At 39.5% G+C, this 25,991-nt stretch overlaps 1 protein-coding gene across 1 annotated transcript; it reads left to right on the forward strand.

Annotated features, from left to right (window-relative positions):
* The first annotated feature begins 1,830 nt into the window (after positions 1 to 1,830).
* VSX2 (visual system homeobox 2) lies at positions 1,831 to 25,582 on the forward strand. The gene is made up of 6 exons (XM_058172788.1): positions 1,831 to 1,867; positions 1,952 to 2,287; positions 3,548 to 3,632; positions 7,977 to 8,100; positions 22,510 to 22,690; positions 25,251 to 25,582. Exons 1-6 carry the CDS (start codon positions 1,831 to 1,833, stop codon positions 25,580 to 25,582), a joined length of 1,095 nt encoding a protein of 364 aa, XP_058028771.1.
* The last annotated feature ends 409 nt before the right edge of the window (positions 25,583 to 25,991 follow it).

The raw sequence follows: 25,991 nt of genomic DNA on the forward strand, positions 1-25,991 counted from the left end.
TCTTTAACATATTTTGTTGTATACACATCTTTTAAAAATTATGGGAAAGGTGTTTAAAAACACACTCTAAATGCCCAAAATAAGGCTATATTTTTAAATTAAAAATGTGTACTCCTGGATAACTGTAAACTTTCTTAATTTAAAAAGCTTGTCCATATTTACAAATTAAAGTCCAATTTTCATTTGAGTAGGTACTAATACCATTTGAGTAAATATAATAGATATTTAGAAGGAAAACATTAATTTTGTCTTCCACTAAATTGAAAATAATGTATATTGATCTAAACGTGACCTAGTTATATTTAAAAATCTAGCTGCCATAATTTTGAAGCTATTAAATCAAATTTAAATTTATTATAAAGATTATTAAGAATTATTGAAAATTATTGTATACTTCGTCAAAATAAACACTATTAAATATATAATTTGTTTTAATATATTTAACATATTTCCTTCAACCTCTTATTTTGCTATGAAAAATAAACTTGCCCAATGGTCAAATTTAATTCCTCCCCACCCCGCACTTAGCACTTATCCTACTGGAAAGTATATATATAAATAGGGCAGCATTGAATTTACATGATAAAATCTAATTAGGGCAAGTCAGCAAACGAATTCAACTACCTTTTTTGAAGGTGGACTAAATTAACTTTTCACAGCTCTTTGACATTATTTTTACATTTTCATTCAGCCAAAATGCCGGTTGAACAATCACTGCAATCTAAAATTCACCGATGGCACCCATTCAGAGCAAAGCTCAAAGTCCTCTTGGTCGCTCTTAACGATCTTCAGGATTGAATTTTCACTCCTCGATCATCTCTCTTTTTAAAAAGCCTCGGTTCGTTTAAAAGATACTACCGATAGCAAAACACCACTTCGTTGTTTCGTTGGGCTGTCCGTTGGGCTCTTCTACAGCTAGAAGCAGCCCGCCAGCCTCTGCCGAGAGGAGCATCTCCCTAACTGGCTAATGCCGCGCCTGGCACTCCACCAGCCAGTTTTTAAGAGTCAGAAGTCAGCCAGGACTGGCAGTTTGAATCAACCTCGAAGCGGCGGGAGGCGATTTTATTGGTGAATCGGAAGGAAATTCACCTCGGCTGCTGGGCGCCCTTCCGACCAGGCAGCGTTTGACTTCCTCTACGAAGGAAGTGTGGGGGGGAGAGGCGCCCCTCGCTTTGCCCCCACCACTTTTCCCCCCCCCCATTTGCTTAGCCAGGGGAGCCCCCCCCCCACTCCGCTTCTCTTCCTGCTTTCTGCCGCTTCCGGGCCGCTTCCAGCCGTCCACGTTTTAAACGGTGCCCCCTCGGCGATTACCCGGCTCGCTGGGTAATCGCTGGCGAAGAGACGGGCTTTCTCCCAACCGCGAGGCACCCGAGGGCCCGGCCTGGACCGACGCCAGGGCGAGCGATCCTTCGGAAGGGGTTCCGCTTCCTTCGCTTCTCTCTCCCGCGGAGTCACCTGGCCGTAAGCGCTCCCGCACCTGTCACCAATCGGGAGGCGCGCAGAGCTTCTTTCTGGTCTTGAGGCTCTTCGGTGCCTTCGCTCCCCCTAAGGGAGCCAGGCTGGGGCTGGGCTCCTCCGTGCGCTTCTGCTCCCGGCGAGCCCCAGGCCGACCATCCTCTCCCGCCTCCTCTCTTTTCACCTTCTCTCTCTCTCTCTCTCGCCGCCTTTGCCCCCCCCCCGCTTTTTGGAATTCCTAATCGCGGATGGCCTCTGTGATTGGCTGCTGGGTTCTGATCCCGCTTGAGCACCAACCTGGGCGTATAAAAAGGGCCTGAGGCGGGGGCTCCCGAGCATTCCCCGGAGCGGGCACAAGGGACCACCAGTCACAGCATGACGGGCAAAGCGGGGGACGCGCTGGCCCACAGCCTGCCCGGCAAACCCCAACCCTCCGAAGGAGCGCCTCCTCCTATGCCGGCCTCCGGTTCTAATGGGGCAGGGGGTGTAGTGGGGGGCTCTGCCGCAGGGGCCAAGCCTAGCTCGGGCCCTACAGCATCACGCTGCACCGGCTTCGGCATTCAGGAAATCTTGGGCTTGAACAAGGAGCCGCCTTCCCAACCTCGCGCAGCCCTGGACTCCTTACCCGCCGGGCACCTGCTGGCGGCCCGCTCCGTCCTCAGCCCAGGCGGGGTGGGCGGCATGGGCATGGGCTTGCTCAGCACCGGCAGCCTCCCGGGTTTCTACGCGCAGCCCACTTTCCTGGAGGTATTGGCCGATCCTCCCAGCGTACACCTGCAGCCGCTGGGCAGAGCCCCCGCGCAGCTAGACACCAGCCAGACGGCCAGCTCAGGTAGAGCTCTTGTGGCGGAACAGAGCAGTGGGGAGGAGGGCCCTGGGCCCGGGAGGAAGCTGGGGGACAGCTGGGAATCGCTATCCCGGGAGGTGAGATCTCTTGTCCTTGATCAGGTGCTGCAAACCACTCCAGACAGACCTGTCTGTTGCAGCTGATCCCGAAGCGGCGATCGCTGCGCCCCCACAGCCTATCCGGCAGGATTTAAGAGTCTCCCTGATGCAAGCCAGCTCGATTTCGTTTCAGACCTTCCCCGATTTTGTCAGACGTGAGCAATTTTCGGCCAAGCGCCTTGCAGCCACACAGTGTAGAATAGAATAGAATAGAATAGAATAGAATTTTTATTGGCCAGGTGTGATTGGACACACAAGGAATTTGTCTTGGTGCATATGCTCTCACTGCACACAGTGTATCGAAATAAAATTAATAACACCGAGAGACAAAATGGTGAGATGTAGCGGTGTAGGAACCAAACCTCGCTCAAAGTACTCTTCGGCCTTTTCTGGACCAAAATGCAGTCGCGGTGCGGCTTGAATTACCCTAAAAGTCCCGTGGATAGTAATGGGCATAAGGCAATAAGTATGAATCATTCGATGTCTTAAAATTTAAACCAAAGTAATATAAAGAGAAATGCGGTAACGGTAAGCATTAAAAATAACTCCGGGAAACCGTTAAACCGGAGAGAGAGGCAGGCTCATGATTAGATTAGGGATCCTAACAAGAAAATGTCCTGCTGCTTTATTCTGTTCCCTTTTTCCAAAGTCCAGCGTTTTCTTTTCCCGACCTGTAAAGATACAGGGAAGATTAGAGGAATAAAAAGTTCCCAGATTTAGTTCCTGCCTATCGAGTGTAAAAGGCTCTCCCTCTTCTACATAACTTTGGCTTTCCCGTCTAGATCGTTCTTTCCGTTTTGTTTAATATTTTAAAATTTCCTAATGATTGACAAACGAAATCTCGGTGTGGGAGAACGGTCTGATTTGAAAAGAGAACTAGAACCCAGGCCCAGGAGGGAGAAAAGATGTGGAAAAAGTAGCTAGAAGAGAGCGAGGCGTCTCCCGGCTGGAAGGGTTTACGGGGCGCCCTCAGGAAGCGAAATCCGATCAAACGAATTCCTCCCCACAAAAGCCCCGATCCGAGAAAGTTCGGACAAGGCCTGCGGGTGACAGCCTGACGTGTTCCGCGGAGCGGGCGGGGGAACCCCCCCACCCCCACCCCCAAAGAAGCAGTCCTCTCCATCGCCTCCCGCCTTTCTGTCTTCAGATTCCGAAGATGTTTCCTCCACGGACAGAAAAATGTCGAAATCAACCTTAAACCAGAGTAAGAAGCGAAAGAAGAGACGACACAGGTAAGGCAGCCTTCGTTTTCAAGGCCGGGATTTGCGCTTTGGGGCAGCAGCAGGACTAGTTCGGCCCGGTGCGCTTGCCGGGGTTTTGCTGGCGGGCCATTTCCCTCTCTGCCTTTGGGCCTTCAAGCTCCGAATCTTGGCCACCCCGTAGTTCAAGTTTCTCTTTGGTGGTGCTGGTGGGGGCGCTGGGGAGGGGAGGGCGGGAGAGCGATGATCTAGCGATGTTCCACCAAGCAGCGTCACAGCCTCTGTCAATGGATCCTGAACGATCCCTCCTCGGTCTTTAGGTTTTACTCTGAAACACAATCCCAAAGAAGACAGAGGCTGCATTAGGGGCCAGATTTTCTCCACGCCAAGCTTTGTATTGTTCTCCTAACTTTTATTTGTTGAACCATCAAATAGAATAGAATTTTATTGGCCAAGTGTGATTGGACACACAAGGAATTTGTCTTGGTGCATATGCTCTCAGTGTACATAAAAGAAAAGATACGTTCATCAAGGTATCCAAACATCTCAAAGAGGACCTTCCTATTTCTCAATGATCTCCAGCGCTTTTCTTTCAGAGCTGCCCGAGGGAGCTGTCCAAAGGGTTCCCATACACTTTACTTTCCCTAAAGCCATTGGGGGCTGTGAATAAAGCAAAGAAATTAGTATGCTAGAGTAGTTTGCAAATCAAACCATTGCTTTATCCAACCAGATCAGCTTTTAATTCACGTTTAATTTTCTGTTAATGCTTGGCACTTACACAAGGGCCTCACTGATTTATCAAGATTTCCTTTTTTCTGGAAAATAAATTTAATTCCTCCTTCCCATTTGGTAAGGATGCTGAGTGTGTGTGTGTGTGTGTGTGTGTGTATGTGTGTGATTAGCAATAAAATACAATGTCTGAGGTGACAGGAATTGTAACCCAACCCACCTAGAGAATTCTAGGTGGGAGAAAAACAAAACCAAATCTGAAAATGTTCCTGAACAGTTTGGTGACTGAAAAACACACCACCTTACAGTAAAGCTGGGGGAATCACCAAAGAAAAGTCTGCTTCCCTTTCTTACTAACTCAGACTCCAAGAAGGACCTTGCCATTTTGCTTTCTTCCCTTCCCCCCCCCCCCAGTAATCAACAGAACAAAAACAAGTGTTGGGCTCCCCTATTGCATATTGGTTCTGTTTTGTGTATTCAGCAGCAAGTCCACCTGGACATGATTTGGGAAGATTAATTTTGATAACAAGCAGAATATCTGTATTATGTTAAATGGCCCCATACAAGGCTGGCTGTAATGAAAAAAAAAAGGATGGTTTATTTGTTTTGAGAATCAACAATTGAAATTGCAACAAATAATTCTCAGTTTTATTGATATATATGAACAAATGAGGGCAGGAATGAATGAATTTCAATGAATTGGGCCAATATACAGGAATGTGCTTGCTATGTGGTAGATCAGTGTTAGAATTTTTGCAGGTTTTATATTCCAGTCTGGAATGAATTGTTTCAGAAATTTGAGGATTTTAATGTTGAATGTTAATAATTCCATAATTTGCAAAATTCAATATTTTTTTTTTAAAAAGACATTGTCTTCAGGAAATGTTCAAAAAGTAGTAGCAATGTGGAGATGAATTACATCTCTCTATATCCCGAGCAAGAGAGGAGAAGTTAGCTATTAGTAGTATTGTTTTTACAGAGAATCTGAAAGAATCTGTTACAAACAAATTTTAAGATTACGTTTCGAAAGGGTGGATTTTGCCTGTATTTTTTTGACAGGAATTCTGCCTCCCCTCAAAAGGAGTGCACACATTTAAAAATAAAAATCCTGCCACCATTCTTGGGTCCTAAAATAATACATAATAAGCAAAGCAATTTGTTTTGAGAGAAAGGCAAGTAAAGCATTACAAAAGCTTGCTCCATCTATATAGGTGATTGTTCCGGGAGAGCAAGATGAGATTGGGAGACAGCAGAACACAGATTAGATGGCAGAAGCAGCCCCTCATAATGTTAGTATTATTAAACTGACGGAAGTGTTTAACATTTACATGTTAAGAGATAATTAGGATAAATCTAGACAATGCTCTTGGGAAATATGTAAATATTTAAAAATCAATGCTTAATCTTTAGAATCTTGGCTTTGATTTTTTTTTCTTTTTGAAGCAGTTTCCCCCCCTTCGGAAGGTTGATTTCATATTATTTTCCAATTTGTTTATATGCATGTATGTGAGTGCTTAGGCACATGAAGACACAAGCTTTTATATAGAGATAAAAAACATTGAAATGCAGCTGGCTTCCATGAAAGGTTAATCTCATAACCAGAGAATTTTTATGCTTCAGTAATTAGTCAGGATGTTTATTCAGATTTGGAGCACAACATAATCCACACGTTTTCGCCTCTGCAGGTATCTCTCATCCCCTTCTGGAGTTGTGCGTCCATTTCTTTTCAGTTCCAAGGGCTTTTTTTTATGCCTAACGACAGGAGAACTCCTAATTTAGGCTATTGAGATTTAGAAGAAGCGTATCTTTACTATGAAATTAGTTGTTTTGAACCGGTAGAGTCACAGACTGAGAAACTGAGCTAAATTCCTGAAGATAAGTGTTCTTACATTGTAAAGTGTTTGGAGTATATTCTTTATAAACAGAAAATGAGAAGGATTGGAGTTTCCAAATGTTAGGAAAGGCAATAATAAGGATGATGTTACATTAAAACACATTGGTTACTCCACTCTGCCAATTAAGGATTGGAGGTAAAATAATTTCTTTTGAAAACATTAATGTAAACAATATTTTGCAATAGCAAAAGCAGAAAAATAAATAGATGGATTTTGTTCTTGAAAACTTGAATGTTATCATAAAATCTATTGTTCAGTGTCTGGTTATAGGTAAGGAAAGCCCCACATTTCTCCATTTCACAGAATTTAAAACTACTTAACTGGATCCATAGTGATGGAGTTTATGGAATCCTCTTGTTAGGTTTTGTTGCAGCACTATGGAACTCTTAATGAATGTTAATGCTACATTTCACAGAAGGAAATGATGATAATTCTAATTTGGAACTGTTTTTAATCTATACCTATTATTAATTCAACTGATTCTATAGTACCTGGAACTAAATTGTGCCCCTTATTTTTAACAAAGTGCCAAATGTTTGTTTCAAAAACAAAACAAAACTGGCTTAATCAGGAATAAATCTTAAGACCAATAGGAGTAGCTTTTATATTTGGTGACACTGTACCTATTACATATAGGTACTAAATTTAATTTCTAAATTTTGACTACACACATTTATTTGGGTGCAAGCTCACTAACATTCACATTGGAACGTTTAGGATCACAATGTACATGAGCAAAACTAGATACTATTTACTATCCCAGAGAAGAGTATCTAAGAAGAGAGATGGTATGAAGGAACCCACACTATATAAATGATAGCTATTCAGAAATATTAGAGGTAGTATAGGATAGGATAGTGGTAAATGTATGTATCTCTCCTCTCTCCCACTCAAGTTTTTCTGGAAAAGCTGGGCAGATATTTTAGATTTCTCCTCCTCTTCTTAAAGAAAACGATGTATTTGTTTTCATACAAACATTTGATTAATTCCTGTTAGAGGGTAGAGCAGGGCAAGAAGCAATAAGTAGAATCTTGTTAGAAGGAGACCCAACCTGGAACTAAGGAGAAATTTCTTAACAGCGAAAGCAATTAATTAACGGATCAGCTTGTTTCCTGGAGTTGTGGAGGCTTCATTGCTGGAGATTTTGAAGGAAAGATTGGACAGCCATTTGTCTCGGATAAAATAAGGACTCCTGCCTTGGGCAAGAGGTTGGACTAGAAGACTTCCAAGGTCCCTTTCAGCCCTATAATGCTATTTCTATTTCCACTGTGGTTACAGTTTTGCTACCCTCTCCACTTTAATGTTAATGTACTTTATGGAAAGAGTGCAATCTTCATTTGCTTCAATAGTAACCCTCTTCAGTTTTTCCTCTACAGTGAATGGGAAGATCCAGTGTCTATGGAGATTCTCAGTCATCCAGGTCATGGTTGTCCCAAAGGTGCTTTTTCAAGAGGCAACTGGAATTTCTTGGTTTTTCTTTGAAGACATTTCACTTCTCATCCGAAGAAGCTTTTTCAGCTCTTAAGAAGCTTCTTCGGTGAGAAGTGGAACGTTTTCAAAGAATAACCAGAAAGTCCAGTTGTCTCTTGAAAAAAGCACCTTTGGGATGGGAAGACCCAATGTCTTGGCCTTCTTCATCCTAAGAATAACTCTTTTGCATAATGTATTCATGTTCTTAATTTTTCCTTCACTGCTGTGTTTTAAGGTTCTTTTTCTTTTAACTTTTTTCATCACTGAATTTTATTCCCTTTAGGACAATCTTCACATCCTACCAACTGGAGGAACTGGAAAAAGCATTCAATGAGGCTCATTATCCTGATGTTTATGCAAGAGAAATGCTGGCTATGAAAACAGAACTTCCTGAAGATAGAATACAGGTAATCATATTGCTGTGAAATTCAATCATTACATGTCATGACTACTCACTATTTTTTTTTCCAGCATACTTTGCGTTCTTTGAAAAGAGTGATATACTCTGTAAGATATGTCTTCTCCCATTTGATGCCAGTGAATTTGATAATGTGGGCTGCTGGATTATTATAATTCAACACATTTGGAAGGTACAAGATTCAGAAAGGTTGTTTTAAGGGACTGTCTTGTAACTGATTTATCCCAAATCTCAAAAGATAATCCTGAATTGATGTGCTTTCTTGTGTGCCTAAGCCTGCACTAATTGTTCTAGCTTTTATTAGTTAGACATTTTATATAAGAGGAGGCAATTGCTTTTGCATGCTGAAGATTAACAAAATGTTGAAATAAGTATTAGTTTTCTGTAAGACTTCATCAGGATTCAGGATGCATGACAAGTTCTGTAACTGCAAGGCTTTTAATCCAAATGGAATAGAAGGTAGGCATGTCATCCAAAATAGTTATAAATCAGGATCAAGAGAGTAATAAACAACCAGGAAAACTACGGAATATTCAAGGTGTGGTGACACTTAGAATAATTGGATCAGCATGGAAAATAGGCCTTTATAAGGTGGAGAATTGGGACTGGTCCTTTATGTTAGCTGTCTTGACATTGAGAAATGTTGATACTGCAAATAGATGGCACTTTTCACATCCAGAGCTCATACATCCACTTGCAATGGAAATAGAATGCTGGTGGTATTGGAAGTAATGTAATGAAGTCTAAGAACTCAGAATTTTTCGAGGTCCACATATGAAAGAACACCAAAGAGAAGTGGAAACTATTGGCTGTGATAGGAAACCATGCCTAAAATGACTTTAAGAGCAAATAATTGATTAATACTTTGGATCTTCACTTAATTCCCCCTTTTAAATATTGTATTTTTAATTAATTTTGTAGAAAGTTTTACTGAAGAGTAGAATAAGTCATTATTTCCAAACTACTAGATTTACTTAATTTCTTCTGGAGAGACATATGTTAAAAAATTAACATAAATGTTATAAACATATGAATTTATCCTAATATTTCCTGATGGAAATAACAATTCATTCAGACTTTGTAAGTTCATAAACAGCCAAACATCAAATAACTTAGTATAGTCAGAGATTACAGTTTTAATATAGCAGTATAGTTGCTTTATGAAATAATGTTTGATGAACAAAAAGGCTCAGCTCCATTACATTTTGAACCAGGTTTCAGATGTCATCATATTAGAACACTTAATGGCATTCAACACTTGACTTCCATACTTATTTTGTTTAACTAAGAATGTAAACTATTTAAACTATAAATATTGCAATACATCACACAGCTAGATATTATAAAGATTGTATAAAATGAAGTTGATATATTGTTGGAAAGTCTTGGGGTGCAGTTGCATAATGGGATGGATCTGCCCTATTTATTTTATGTAAGAATACATAATTTTGTTAGCATATCTTATTCCATCTTTCAATGCAGTTATAGCAGTGGAATAGATAGAGCTTTCAGGCATCAATAGACTTGAAATATAGGTAAACCTATGGTCTTCTGCATGCAAAAAACAATTCTCTGTAATTGATCCATGATTACTTCTACCTTGTTCCTTGCAAAGGAATTACTTCATCAAGAAATTATTTAAAAAATGAATAACATGGCCCAGGACAAAAACCCCGTAGATTTTTATAAAAAATAACGGAAGTTTGTCATTTATATACAGTACATTAACAACATTATATATTTTTTATATGCAGCCCAAGACAATTCCTCTTCATTCATGGTGGCCCAGGCAAGCCTCAAGCTGAACAACTATACTTTATATAGTATGGTTAAGCAAGACTAAGAGTTATATTTTAGACATCTGGACATTATTTCATGAGGGCTTCCCCCATTAAGTATTAATATAGCATTGGCCTTTTTATTAAAATAACAATGTGAAAACTACAACAATTTCCTGTTCTTTACAATTGCATTCTTCATATATTTGCATATATTCTGCCATCCTTCTGCCCATTATATTTTGGGATCTCATCTTCTTACAGCAACCTCCAATTCAATGTGTAACCAAGCTATAAAATTGTTTACTTAAATTATGCGCAATAAATCATCCCTTCTCCAGCTCTTTAATCATGTGGTTGCTCTTTACTGAATTTCCTTCAATTTGTCAATCTACCTGGCAACAAGACATCAAGTGTGCAATGCAATACACCAAGAATGGAAAATGGAAGGGGAGGAAAGAATTCTACCCTTGAAGTTCATTGATATTATTGAACTGATATTGGCTTATATTAGTTGAGATTCTAATATCAGAAATCAGATTGTACTTCATGCTCTTTTAACTCATAGCAATTATTTTATACAGTATTAACACTTGCTGTTTTTTGTTATCCCCGATGACTCATTTGTTAGAACTCTAACATTTTTGGCCAATGAGCATATTTGGAATTTTGAAAGAATGGTGTCAGTCGCTGTGCCTGTAGTGCATAGCAAGGTTGCTTGCCCAATCACAGGAACATGGAGCATGGCATAGGTTTGTGATGGTCATGTTTTTGTCAGTGAAGATTGTAGATTTACAACTATGGGGACTGTGATTCAGAAGATAAGCAGTAATCCCTGAACATTTGTATTGGCTTCTGAGAGGCTTTCCAGTTAATGCTTTATTTTGTGTTAACATTGTAAATTACTGGGAGGAAATTACTTTTACCCAATTCTCAATTGTTAAGTTGCAGTGTTGGAGAAAAATTCATTTTATCTGAGCTAGCTTTCTAGTATTTTTAGCCCCAATATGCTATAGGTAAGTATAAAGTCCTTCCTTAGACACTAATTTAACAATCTCAGTGCTAAACATACAGTCTCGTATCACAAGATACATAGGATACATAATTAGGCCTCCCAATGGTGATTTTTCTAGGACCTTCCTCTCAAGGAAGACCTGTCTGAACTATGTTATCAGATTAGATTATTTTTAATAAATCCAATAAAATCTGGAGAATGTGGATGCCAGGCTCTATGTGTATTTTCTTTACTATTTCTGAGGTATTTTAATTGACAGTGATACTTAATTTCATACTGCATGTTTTTTAATTTTGCAGTACTATGGTTGATAGTGTTATGGATGGAATATTACTTCAGAAATTAGAATGAGCAAAACCTCTTGGATGTTAGTCAGGGGCATGTTTTTTTTCTGAAATTTCTTCAAAGAAATTTCTTTAGATGGAGAATCAGTTTAGGGATTAGTGTAAATGTAAATCACTAATTACTAATTCTTGTCATATCAAGGAAGACAATGTATTACTGATTCAGAAAAACTGGGGTGGATAATAATTGGCAGAAGAGATGGCAGACGTCCTCTACCATTTCCCCTTCAATCTAGTTCATGTATGTTTTGACTGCCTGAAGAGTAATCCAATCTTTAGAGCTCACACAGGAATGTTAGATTGTTAGGCAAGAGTGCAAATTATTAGTTTTTAAATTATTCATATTATATTTTAAGGCTGAGGTAAAACATAATACCTGGGGGATTTTCTACTTTTGCTGAAATGATCTGATTGGCTTTGGGCATTATGATAGATCTCTTTCCACTAATCCAAGTATTCTGATTTTACTGCAACACTATATCAAGAAGAGATACATATTTAATTTTAGGAAAATACTTGGACTTTTACAATTGGATGTATTTGTTCTTCACTGTTATTTTTTTTCACTTACTCTAACCTGTTTTCCTCAAATATGTATTTTCTTTCATCTGTTATTCTTCAGGATACTGCTTATATTCATCTGACTTGCTTAACAATATATCCATCTTCATGTTAAAAAGTGAAGCATATTTTAAAGTTTTACACCTAAACTTACTTCTTCCTTCGTTAGGTAATTTCTTCCATTATTCTAGGCTGATATCAAACTTTAGGGTTTCTCATTCAGGTTTTATTCATTATGAAAGCAAGGCACCAACATTACCAATGCATCTAAAAAAAAGTATATTACAATTATCTAATATTTTGGTGGTATTTTTAATAAATGAATGTGTGTAAAAAATTTTTATGTCAAATGTTATCTAGAATTGCAACAAGTGAATTTTGGATATACCACTTGCAATTAAATTTTTAGGTTTATAATTAGATACATCACTGGCAGGAAAGATTTAGGTTTGAAATTAGTACATCATTGGCAAGAAAGATTTAAACCACAGTACCTAAGTACTAATACTAACTTCCCTGTGCTTCTGCAAAGTAACAGGAATAAGAGCAGCTATCTGTTTTGTGATCAGCCATGCAGACCATGTGCCTCTTTTCCTATACACATTTAACTTCATATCTTTTTATAGTGTCATAGAAAATGATAGCACAATAAATATTGCAAATAACCATGATACAGCATATGAATAGGGAGACACAATGTATTTCCTGGTTTATACAACTTTTTCAGATCTCTGAAATAACACTCTAAATTCCACATTTTCTAAACAAGTCTAAATCTGAGCAGATAGGAAGGATTGGAAACCACAAATCTGAAAAATGTCTCATTTAAACTCATGTGTTTTCTTAAATGAGAAATAAAAATAACTAGATATCTTTTACTGACAAAATAATTCTGAATAAGTAGGTTGCTTCTATAGAAATCTAGTAATAGCCTGTTGCCCCAACTCTCCCAATGTACTAAAATGTTAACTTTAATTAGCATAGTTTCTGTAATGTGTGTGTTTGTGTGTATTTGACAACGTATTAGGCAAAACTAGACCTATTGAATTAAAATTCGATAATCAGTTTTACCATTACAATATAATTTCCAGAAAAAAATAAATGAAATCTGGCCTAAAATGATTCAGTCTAAACAAATAGCTGGGGTCTTTTTAATAGTAGGAAGGGTATATTAATTTAGTAAAATGTACGTACTATTATACACATATACACATACACATTCAGACCATATACTGAAGATAAAAAGATCAAATCATAAGAGAAAGGCCAGCTGGCTCATCATAAGAGCTTTAAACTAGGTGCTACAACTGCTAGAGGAAATTATAATTATAAATTATAAAAGGACTTTGTTTCAGAAGAATCAGAATATGAAAGGAAAATATTAAGTTGAGCCTAAGAGACAAACTGGAAATCCAGCATGTTATTTATTTATTTATTTGTTTGTTTGTTTGTTTCAATTTCTATACCGCCCTTCTCCCAAAGGACTCAGGGTGGTTTACAGCCAATTTAAAACAACATAGATATACACAAAAATTAAAACATAATTAAAAACTAATTTTGAAATTTGGCCCAACAAATTAAAACAATCCTAAAAATTTCATAAAACCCCCACTAAAAGTTCATTAGGCTAGCCCCGCACGATGGAATAAAAAAGTCTTAAGTTCACGCTTAAAGGTCCGGAGGTCGGGGAGTTGATGCAGCTCCGGAGGCAGCTCATTCCAGAGGGCAGGAGCCCCCACAGAGAAGGACCTCCCCCTGCGGGTCGCCAGTCGACATTGTTTGACTGATGGCACCCTGAGGAGGCCCTCCCTGTGGGAGCGCACAGATCGATGGGAGGCAGTTGGCGGCAGTAGGCGGTCTCATAAATAACCCGGTCCTGTGCCATGGAGCGCTTTAAAGGTAATAACCAACACCTTGAATTGCACCCGGAAAACCACCCGCAGCCAGTGCAGCCTGTGCAGGAGAGGTGTTACAGGGGAGCATCATGGTGCTCCCTCTATCACCCGCGCAGCCGCATTCTGGACCAGCTGGAGTTTCCTGGTGCTCTTCAAGGGGAGCCCCATGTAGAGAGCGTTGCAGTAGTCCAGGCGGGAAGTGACAAGGGCATGAGTGTCCGTGCATAGGGAGTCCTGGTCCAGGAAGGGACACAACTGGCGAATCAGGCGCACCTGATAAAAAGCTCCCCTGGCGACGGCCGTCATATGATCTTCTAAAGACAGCCGATCATCCAGGAGAACGCCTAAGTTGCAAACCCTCTTCCTGGGGGCCAATGATCAGTTACTCTGCTGCTTGGTGGGTTTTCCGCCAGTGTAACCTCAGAGCTGCTGAAGTTATTCAATTTCTATATTTTGGAAGATGGTTAAAGCAGAAGGTTCATGGACTCCAGGATGAGCATAAGCTCCTCTTTCACTGATTTTGATTGGCACCTTTATTTACCAAGAATCCGCAGGGATTGAAATGATAGAAGAGATGCCTTGGGTGCTGGTGGAAGAAGAAAAGCAAACTTGACTGAGCAGTTACAAACTCAAGCTCAATCCCATACCATAACGGAAGCGTTTCTACTTCTACTCCTTTATTGCTCGGGTGACTTTTTCTGGGAGTGTCCAACTCCATTTTAAAACTCCTGCCTGGGTGCTGTGACCGTTTCTCATGGTATTTTGCCCATAACATTGCTCAGATTTGAGAATCTTTGCTCCTAATGGATGGATTCTGTTCTGACAAGTAGGGGAAAGTTCTTGCAATAAAATGGTTGAAGCAAAAAAGATGAAGGTGCTGTTTGCCCATTCAAAGTTCCTTGCCTTTTGATCACCCATGAAGGAATAGCTTCCATGACTCGGGCAGTCCTCCTGGATGGGCACATAAGGGCTATGGTCAAGGATGTCTTTGTCCAAACTTCAGCTTGTGCACTAGCTGTAGCCTTACTTGAAGCATGAGGGGTTTACTGTGATAGTGCAGGTGATCTTCATCACCTCTCATTTAAGGTACTGGTACACAATACTCAGTATGTGAGGATGCCTGTGAAGTCCACCAGGAAGATCCAATTGACCCAGAATGCAGTTGTTGAAGGGTGCTCATGAACACATTTCACCAGTGGTCTGAGCATGTGAGACCAATTGGTCTCCACGAGCCTGTTGAAAATTTCTTTTTTTGACATTTAAAGCTTTATGAGATTTGGCAGTGGATTATTCGCACTATTGCCTTTTATGATCTGCTTTTTCCGTTCATCTTGTGTAGATGGATGTAATGAGCAGCTCTTTTTGTTTTAGCACATATAAGCAAACGAACAAACAAAGCAAAAATAAATACACACAAGTTCTTGTATAGCAAGGAAAAGATCTGACATATTTATTACAGTTAGTCTTTGTTTAATGACCGGTTACTTAACCATTGTTTGGAAGTTAGAACCTATTTCCAAAAAGGTACTCATGACCTTCCTGTAAATTGCAATTACCATCCCTCCCTGTGATCACATTTTGGGCACTTGGCAACTGGCTTGCATTTATGATTGGCTGCAGCCTCCTACAGTCATGGGGCCACAATTTTTTATGGTAGAAAATGGGAAAAAACTCTGCCCATTGAATATGCTGGATTCATTTAATGACCATATGATGTAGTTAACAACCATGTGATTTGTTTAATAACCATGGTGACTATGTTAGTTGTAAAAACAATTAATAAAATTGAATCTGGGCATGTAGTCCCTTGACTTGTGAATGCAATAACTTATGACTGAAATTCTGGGCTCTATTGTCGTAAGTTGAAGATTACATGTACAAAAGATCTAATGTTCAGACTAGTGGAAAAGGACAGTGATTTTATATTTTTAAGATGATACTGGACAACCATTGGTTTAACTTTTTCTGCTTGAGCAGGAGGTTGGACTAGAACGGGGTCTCCAACCTTGGCAACTTTAAGACTTGTGGACTTCAACTCCCAGAGTTCCTCAGCCAGTCCACAAGTCTTAAAGTTGCCAAGGTTGGAGACTCATGGACTAGAAGACTTCCAAGGTCCTGTCTAACTCTGTTATTCTCTGTTATTTATTGGATAGGGCTGTGATGGTGAACCTATGGCACGTGTGCCAGAGGTGGCACACAGCACACTCTCTGATGCCATCTGAGCTGTTGCCCCAGTTCAGTTGCACATGTGTGCGCGCCTCCCGCCAGCCAGGTGTTTGCGTCTCTGCCACTCATGTGCGTTGGGCGGGGCATGTGTAGGGGCACGCATGCATACACAGAGGGCAGGGCTCATGTGGGGGGCCCGAGAACATGCAGGGCACACACACATGCGTGGGAGCTGCATGTACGAGGGTGGGTCACGTGTGGGACGCATGCGTGGGGGCCACACGTGCATTGCATTTTGGGGGTTTGCACACGTGCATTCGCGCATGCATACACACACTTTGGGCATTTGGTCCAGAAAAGGTTAGCCATCACTGGGATAGGGCTTATAGGAATATTACGTAGATTTCAATACAGAAAAAGAAGTTTCAAAAATAAATGTAAAGCAATTAGATCCTGTTAGAACCTCAAGAAAAAAGTTTTCCTACTCCATCCTTAAGTAAACAATATGAGCTAAATGGATAATTAGTCTGATATTACATAACACAGTGTTTTACTTTTCTTTTCTGTTGCTGTCTACTACCGATCTCCAAAGCTTATTGAGGGAACTACTAGAAACCACTTGGGCTTTTCTAATTTATATATGCAAAGAAAAAGTATATATTGTGTAATGAAGGAAGAGTCATGCATTAACTGAATACTCAAAATCTAAAGAAGAATCTGAGAACATTTGGATATCAGTTTGGCCCTCTGATGGTGGATCTGAGATCACTGGATAGGGAATTTGGTCCTCTGGTGGACAAATGAAGTAAACACATGTCAAAGTCCTATTAAGTGTATCATTTTAAGTTTTCTGCTGAAATGTTCCAAGGATGCTGAATGTAATGTAAGCCAAGAAAGCTGCAGTTAATTCTTTTTAAAAATTGGACCATTTATTTAAGAAATCTTAAATCTCTTTATAAACACTGTAAACTAATCTGAAATAAGCAAGCTAGAAACAATATAAAACAGAATAACAAATATATTAAACATAGAATTAAAATAAAATTATATCAAATGTAAAAAAGCAAAGTGTGTTACTAAAAGAACACACAAAACACATCACATTAGAATCTGGTGTACAGTATAGCAGAAGAAATTATTCCAAAATAAAGGCTGCCAGTCTGAGTTAGTGAAAAGCAGAAGAGGAAAGCTGCAGTAGAATATATATTAACCTTGGAGTAAGATCCCTTTATGTGCAGAACACATAAAAAGCAATTAGCATTATTACCTGAAAAAATATAAAATGGAGTACCTCCAACTACATACTAAATAAATCTAACAGAAAAATGCTACTCGCAGTCTTCACTTCATCCAGGAATAGCCTCCACTTGTGTTTATGGAATTAAAGGCCTGTTTAAATTTCAGGAGTAAGCAAAGTGAGGGTTAATGTGTGCGTAATATCTTTTTCTTACACGTTTAAAGAGATATCTTGTATTTTTGATTATAGCAGAGTGGTAAACTGGATTGCTGTGGTGTCTGATACTGTTTGAGGAGACAAAGGATTTGTAAATAATGTTTCATATAGCATTTTCTCTAGATTAGCTCTATTCCTAAAGTCTTACCAGGACCTCCAGTTTGAAGGAGAGTTTGGTAGATTTGGTGGGCCTAATTTGGAAGGAGGTATTAACCACACATTTTTATTACATTAGACATTATCTGCATTGACAAACAGTACCACAAATTTTAAAATAATACAGCGGGTTTTTTTAAAGGAGACATTTTGTTCCAGAAAGTGGCAAAAAGGCATCACTTTTTAAATGGTATACTTATATACTAAGTATTATTTAACCCTAATTCAAAAGAAGCAGATCAGTTTTCTTGCAACAGACATTCATCCTTCTATAGATTTGCTTATTTGCTGGATTTTTTTAAAAAAGCAATATATTTAGTTTCTGCTGATTTTAATATATATATATATAATATAAATATATAATATAAATTATAAATATAATATATATTTAGTTCTACTGATTTTAAACCATTACCAGTTTAAAATATATTCATATTACTTTAAATAGTTTTTGAAGGGGTGTCTATCTGCATGCTATATGTATGCATATTTCTTTATGCTGACTTTAGTATTAAAATTTTAATTTCCTTTTCATGCATTGCAATGTCACAACAGATTAATCATGTAACAGATATAAAATCCGTATGTATACAATATATAAAAGTTTGCTTCCTGTGCTAAGCAAGGCAGTACTCTAGAATAATTCCTATTCCCAGAAGCACAGTAACATTTTCTGTACTTTAATTCTAAATATGCAACATAGCCTACTGATGTGTAATCATGCCCATTGAATCTCTGTTCATAAATAAGACCTACAGTTAACATTACAGATATTCAGGTTCTGGGGTCATAAAAATAAGGCTGAATTTATAAATAATGGCTGTCAGAAGAAGCTCTTCTAAATATTTTTAAAGGACATGGCAAATGCTGGGAATTGGGGGAAACATTCCATCATTCTGACAAGCTCTGGAATCAATACCTTTTGCTCTGAAATAAGCAGGAAAGTGTACCTGATTCATTCCATCAATGTGGAATTTATCCCTTAATACAGAGCACTTCTCATGTTTGAATTTGTACACTGATGAAACAGAAAAGAAAACATATAATACTGGATAATGTAAAATCTCATTGAATAGAGCCATCTAGTGGACAAGAGGAAGACAAGAAGAAATATATTATATGCAAATCTGATGGGGGATGGCTGAGTGAAGTTTTCTGTGCAGACTTTTCAGATGAAGTATTTTTATATGAACTATTTTGTAATGCTCTTATAACATTTTTATTAATTAGAATACCAACTTTATTTTTAAACATGCATCTTCTGGTAGCTTAATAACCCTACATACATACAGCCATAACCCTACATTCACATGAGAACAAAGAAACATTCAATATAGGTCCATGCAACAAATATATCTAGATTGGCATTTTCAGCTATATTAAAAATATATCCATTTAAATACATGTATCATTATATGGAACACAAATTCATGTATGCTTGTGTGCATTAACTATGTACATATGAGCCTGCTTACATATTCAGATTTATTTCACTGTACCTGATATGCATAAAAATATATCAAATAAAATTTGTTAAGCCACATGGTAAATGGTATCCCTAAGTCTTAGTTTTCTGGTTAAATGCAGAGATGTATAATAGACTGTTCCTCCCTACTTAATTCACGATTGTCTTATTATCACAGTATTACACATAAACAAGAGTAGTAAATTACCACTTGCTCAATGATTGTTTCTATTTTTGCTATGTATATGAATGAGATGGGTAGACCAGAAGAGAATTTTCTTTTGAGATCAAAAGGCAGTTTGAAAGACAGGACATTTTAGGTATATATGCTTTTTTCCCTACATGTGATCCTCAAGTTATGACCACAATTGAGCCCAAAATTTTTGTTATTATGCGAGAAATTTGTTAAGTAGTTTTGCCCCATTTTATGACTTCTCTTGCCATGTGTTAACCAAATCACTGCAGTTGTTAAATTAGAAACAGGGTTGTTAAGGGAATCTTGTTTCCCCATTGACTTTGCTTGTCAGGTCACAAAAGGGGATCACATGACTGGGACACTGCAACTGTCATAATTGTGAATCAGTTGTCAAGCATCCAAATGTAAATCAAGTAACCATGGGGAACTGTCCTAAGTATGTCATAAGTCACTTTTTTCAGTGCTGTCGTAACTTTGAACAGTCACTAAACAAACTGTTGTAAGTGAAGGACTACGTGTATATGCACAACCACTATTTCTCACACAAACAGGTTTCTAGGTTGTCTCCAAGCCTCATTGAACTAGATATTACCCCACCCAAGCTCTTTTGCAAATTTTTATTAACTGTGATGTCTATCTACCTATTAAGAAAGCCTAATCAGCTTTAGCTTAAAGTTTATGCTACCTTTTTTTATATGAGTTCAAAATTGTTCACAATACTTAAAGTAAGAACATTAATTTCTACAAATCATTCAGTCCTTTGCTACTTTGACAATTCTAAAATATTTCTGTTCTAATTGAACGGAGATTACTTACGCAATTCAGTACATTTTTAATTATTGGATTTATAAGAATGCTCATTTAGGAATAAGAATTAATATCATATTGACCATATGATTAGTGTTGCAAATATCCTTCCTATCCTTAATGCAAGCGCATAAACTTCTCATATACTTATTGCTGTAACAAAGGAAATACGGGTTTAAATATGAGCTTCTTTGGTAATGGTGACAAAAAAATACCCAAAAGAAAAAAGTCACAAAGGGATTTTGATCTGTGTTACCTGTAACTTTCATGTAAGAATAATTAGTTTTGCAACCTTATTTTAATATCCAGTGGCAGTGCAATTCAATAAAATGTATATGTATAATTATGTATTTTGTTAACCTTATGGGGCTTTCAATGGGGAGGGCTCTTTCTCCAGTCTACGCGGTTCCACGAGAATTTGAAGTTTCCTCCAGCTACCACCTCCCTTTTTCGGAGACTCGTCCTGCTCCACCCTGCCTGATTCGGCTGCCGCCCAGCGGAGTCATCACAGGGTTAAGCTGTCAGCGCTGTAATGTTAAACAGGTGTCAAAGGCGCTTCGATATATCTGCAGATTGAAATCAAATTCTTTGCTGTATAAAAAGATAAATTACCCAGGCGATTCCTGCCTCGGCCCACTCATCAGGACAGCGCCAGACGGAGAGCAATTTTTTTTTTAATGTGCTAACGACCTAATCAAGCAATCAAGTCGGAGAAGATTGCTGAGTGACCCCCCGAGCATCCATCTGCCAGCGAGCCCCCACCATTCATTTCCATTCCGCCGGGGACGGCGCGTGCCTTCCCTGGAAAGGAGAGGTGGGGGGAGGGAAAGAACAGGAGGGGGGGGGCTTAAAAAAAAAACACACCCCTAAACAAATTAACACCCAATTTTCTAGCTTAATTAGTTAAATGAGAAAAAGCTGGTGGCTGCGGTGCGGGGCTATGCTTGCAGCTGAAGGGAGGGGTGACTGTCTCGTGGAGAAGCGAGCGAGAACTTCACTACCGCCACGGCATTAATTAGCGCGGGTCAATGGCGCCGATCCCCAGGGAGCACCCGCTTTAATTTCCCGTGGTATTTCAGTGCCTGAGGCCCATCGATTCAAACTGAAATTAACTTATTTTTCAATCAGGCCTGGGCTGCCCCTGGAGCTGACTCTTCCTTTGCCTCCTCCTGAATAGACCGCGAGCAATTTTTCATCTCAAAGCTGAGGCTTCTCTCCGAAGCGGGAAAAAGGCGAGGGGGGAGGAGGTGCAATCCCCCCCCCGGCGCTAATAGATTTCTGCTAGGCTCGCGGCCGAAATGGTGGAAGCCTTGGTGCCGCCAACGGGATGTATCTGCGTTACCCAAGAGGGGTTAAAAAGCAGCCGACATAGTACCCCATCTCTCTCCATCGCCTGGTGGCCTTTAGAAGTTTTTCTTGCATTCCCTACATAGTCGAGGATTCCTCGCTTTTCCTTTCTCTCTTTCTGACCTCCGTCAAGTAGAGGCAAAAATCCAGGCTACTTGCCCAAAAGGCATAATGAGAATTATAGTCCTGCACTAAGCTATCGGACTCTGCATTGTCATACTGTTCAGTTGGAAAAATATGCACAATTTTATTTAGACCTTGTATAAAGTGAAGGCTGAGATTGCACTAAGAGCCCATTGGAATTTGCAAATCACATTCAGTTCCATCGTGGGAGCGTCCATATATAATTGTTTAAACATGAAACAATTCAGTATGAACCAGGACAGAGAATTCACATTCTGGGTCATTATAATCTTGGCATTACCCTTTTGGCCAGAACAAAGGGATATTAAGGGGAAGTTTTTTGTCCAATGGAATTCTTTTGCCTAATTTTGCAAAAATATTCTGATTTTGGCAATCTGCAACAAACTACAAGGCTGTGCTAGTTGGGGAGGATATGTGAATGGGAATGAGTTACTGAAAACAGTGAAATTATGTTTGCTTGATCCTGAATTAACCATCTGTATTTTATATTAGAGTATTGTGAACTCAGCTGTTATATTTTACTTTCTCATCCAAAGTATTCTGCAAATTGAGTTGAGCAAACCATGCTTCAGTTAATTATGTCTATCCTCCCATCAAAATACCATGGCCCCATATGCAGCTTTTACCTTGTTCAGTCAAAACAGTGAGTCAGTTTGCAAGTAAATTTAATGAAAATAAAAGGTACTAAAATATCTAGCTGTATTTGGTGATGGCAGGGAGAGTGAAAGGCTCTGCCATATGTCTGACTGGAAAGTTATTACAGGAAGGAAGGGAGGGAGGAAGGAAAAAAAATGGAATGTTCTGGGCTCAGAAAAAAAACCCAATTTTTTGTACTGGTTCCATTCTCAATCAGGCAAGTGGTTTCATCTCATTCCCAGTCAAAGAATGAAATAGTCTTAGATCATCTTTAGGGATACTAGTTTTAAAATACAAACAACCCTTCACTGGACTAGTCAGTGCCTTTTATTTTTTTTACATATTCATCTATTTAAATTAGACTCATTAGGATGCAACAATCACATGACAAATAAAAACTATACTTTCCTTATTAAACAATCTTTTTTATTGCAGGTTTGGTTTCAGAACCGACGGGCCAAATGGCGAAAGAGAGAAAAATGCTGGGGAAGAAGCAGTGTAATGGCAGAATATGGCCTATATGGTGCAATGGTTCGTCACTCCATCCCACTGCCAGAATCCATACTGAAATCAGCCAAGGATGGCATAATGGAATCCTGTGCTCCTTGGCTGTTGGGTAAGAGTTCAGTCTTGAGAACAGATCTATATTTTGTAATAGCCCCTGGCAGAGTTCTGACAGAGTGGAAGGGAATTAAAGTAGTATTTTCTGATACTATGCCCTCTATATCAGTAGTGGGTTCTACTTACCTTCACTACCGGTTTGGGACTGGAAATGCTTGCTCGCGCGTGGTGCTTCTGCACATGCACAGAACCTTCTGCTCATGCATAGAGTGTCCGTGATGATGTCCAGGTGGGTGAGTGGAGCCTCTTGCTGCTGCCACTGCCAGTTTGCCCCGAAGCGGGGCGAACCGGTAGAAACCCACTACTGCTCTATATGACTTGGATTACTAGCCATGATGGAAGGATGGAATGGATCTTTAGGCTAATATACCTGGAAGATCTGTTCAGAAAGCTTTTATTGTATAAAATAGGTAGGATAGGAAAAAAATATCTGAACATGGATTACTTATAGACATAATGTTCGACTATGGCCTTTCTGCTGAATCTAGGGGTTGTACAGATCAGCACATATGGCTACCAGTAATGCTTTTTAATGGAAGGTTTTTTTAAATTTTATGGAATATAAAACCTTTACATCAAATGCTAATAGTCTGTGTTTCATGTTATGCTCCCACAATGTCTTTGCTAAAAACATTCTTCACATTTTCTCAGCAGTTTACCACATGGTAAACTGTTATTATGGTGAGAATCCCCTGCCAGATGTTCACACTGGCTGAGAACATAAACTTTTGATAACTTTGGGCAAAAAATTTGGAGATCCTTTAAAGGTTTTTAGAAGCTTTCTAATTCAGAAAATAGTAATCACAGATCATGGCATAATAAATATATTTAAGGTTTGGGTAGATTTATGCATATAAGTTGACCTTGATTTACAATCATTCATTTAGGGACTGTTCAAACTTACCACAGCACTGTAAAAAGAGACTTATGACTGGTCCTTGCACTTATGACTATATGTCCCCACAGTCAAATAAAATTTGGGTGCTTCGCAATCAGCCTGTATTTATGATGGTTGCAGCATCCCGGGTTCATGCGATTGCCATTTCCAATCTTCCTAGCTGGCTTCCAACAAATGAAGTCAATGGGGGAAGCTGGATTTGTTTAACACGTGTGTGATTCACTTAACAACTCCAGTGATTTGCTTACCAACTTTGACAAAAAAGGTTGTAAAATTGGTGTGACTCATTTAACAACTGCCTTGCTTAGCAATGGATATTCTGGTCCCAGTCATAAGTTGAGGACTACCAGTATAAGAAGACCTCTGCTGGATCAGACCAAGAGTCTTCCTAGTCCATCATTCTTTTTGATGTCTCTGGTAGTTTACAAACAAATCTTGAAAACAATTGCATTCATAAATTGCAAAATTCTTGGTCAGCCTTGGTATTATTTAAGAGAAGACCAGAGAATAAACTTCTTTTCACCTCCACTCATAGGCCTTCCTTTCAGGAGCACCCTGGCATGCCAGTATATGCCTGGAGTGCAATCTGATCAGTTAGATCAGAGGTCTTCAAACTTGGCAGCTTTAAGACTTGTGGACTTCAACTCCCAGAATTATCCAGCCAGCAGAGCTGGGAGTTGAAGTCCACAAGTCTTAAAGCTGCCAAGTTTGAAGACCTCTGAGTTAGATGGTAGTCAGGTGAAAAGTTCATTCTCAACAGTGTTAATTGTGCATAAAGAAGCCTTTTTCCCTTCTCCCCTTCCTTCTGTGTGCCAAGCACTATGGAGGCTCAGCCGTAAACAAATCCTATATGCAAGTAACTGAACTATGACAAATTTGCCTGATATTTTAAAGCTATTTAAATATAGTAGCTGATTTTCTCATGCACTCCTGTTTCTTCCTTAGCTTTTCTTTTCTGCTTTTCCAGACTAATTTCTTCAAATTTAACACCTGGCTTCTTATAAATGTACTGCTTCATTCTTCAGTCTACAAGAAAGTGAGAATTGAAAGGACAGGGGTGGATGGTATATGTTAGGGAAAGAAAAGCAGCCTGTAGGGGTTAGCATTTCCCTCATCAAGGCTTTGTTTTACATACAGATTCACTTCTGTATTTGGTGAAACTCTGCAACCTAATGGGATTAGGGAGTGCTGCCTCTTTAGTTTCCTCTGCCCTAGTCCACTAAACTGCAGGGATAACAGATTTTGTCATTTTGCTACCTTAGAAATCTTTGTGGTTTTTTTATAAACATAGATTCCTTTTGTAACCCTGCTTTTAGCGCTATTTAAGGACAGTTCATTCCCACACAGGATGTTTCTTCCTCCTCCAATCTAAAATATGCAGATTTGACCTCAGGGTTCTGACACAAAGATAAATATATGTAGGTGGAACACTGGTGTAAGTTTCTCCTCAAGCCTGGCTGTTTCTGTCAGAGAATTAGCTGGAGGTCTTCCTCATGCAGGGCCCCTTCATTGGGCTCTCTGTGTGACTGCTGTTTGAAGCAAGGCTTTCTGCTTTTCCTTAATTCTGGCCTTTCTTTATCTTTACTGTTTTCAGTTCAAGATGGCTTTCCCATGCCCAGGCGCTTTTCTAAACCCGAATACCAACAATTCTTTTTAGGGATGCACAAAAAGTCTCTGGAGGCAGCGGCTGAGGCAGGAAGGAAGCCGGAGATGGAACGCCAGGCCCTGCCCAAGCTTGACAAGAGTGACAAGGAAGAAAGGGGGCCAGATTCCAAAACCACCATTTCCCAGGAGGAACTCAGAGAGAACAGCATTGCTGCCCTCAGGGCCAAAGCTCAGGAGCATAGCACCAAAGTCCTGGGGACCATCCCTGGAGATCCTCCTACCCCAGTCAGGAAGCCAGAGAAAGAGGAAGAGGCAGCCACGGCAGAGGATGACCGGCAAATGGAAAAATCAGATTTATTACAAGAGGATGAAAAACTGGTTTAGAAGGAAGGGATGATGGGAAATCAGCCATCTTCTTGAAGACTGACTCATCTAGTAGCTTCAGCCTCCTCTCAGACTAACGGGGTCCTTCCTGTAGTCCCTTCTCACCTGGAGGGTGGATCCACTTGGTCTCTATACATTTCAGGAAATCACAGGCTAAGGCCATCTTGTGTTGGGTGTGTTCAGAGACTGATTCCCTCAGGAGCATATTGCCCCTGCAATCTTTGTGCTCAGGAGCCCTTGGGCTCTGCCTCCCTCCATTTCAAGCAGGAAGAGGGAGGTGGACATTGAATACTTTCACAATTTATTACTATATTGCCCCCCTCCCCACCTGCTATTCAGCCTCCATTACTCCATTTTCACTTCATCTTTAAAAATAGTCATCTCATTATCTAGATTCACATATTGTGAT

Source organism: Ahaetulla prasina, chromosome 1 (assembly GCF_028640845.1).
Source record: "Ahaetulla prasina isolate Xishuangbanna chromosome 1, ASM2864084v1, whole genome shotgun sequence".
Lineage (NCBI taxonomy): Eukaryota > Metazoa > Chordata > Lepidosauria > Squamata > Colubridae > Ahaetulla > Ahaetulla prasina.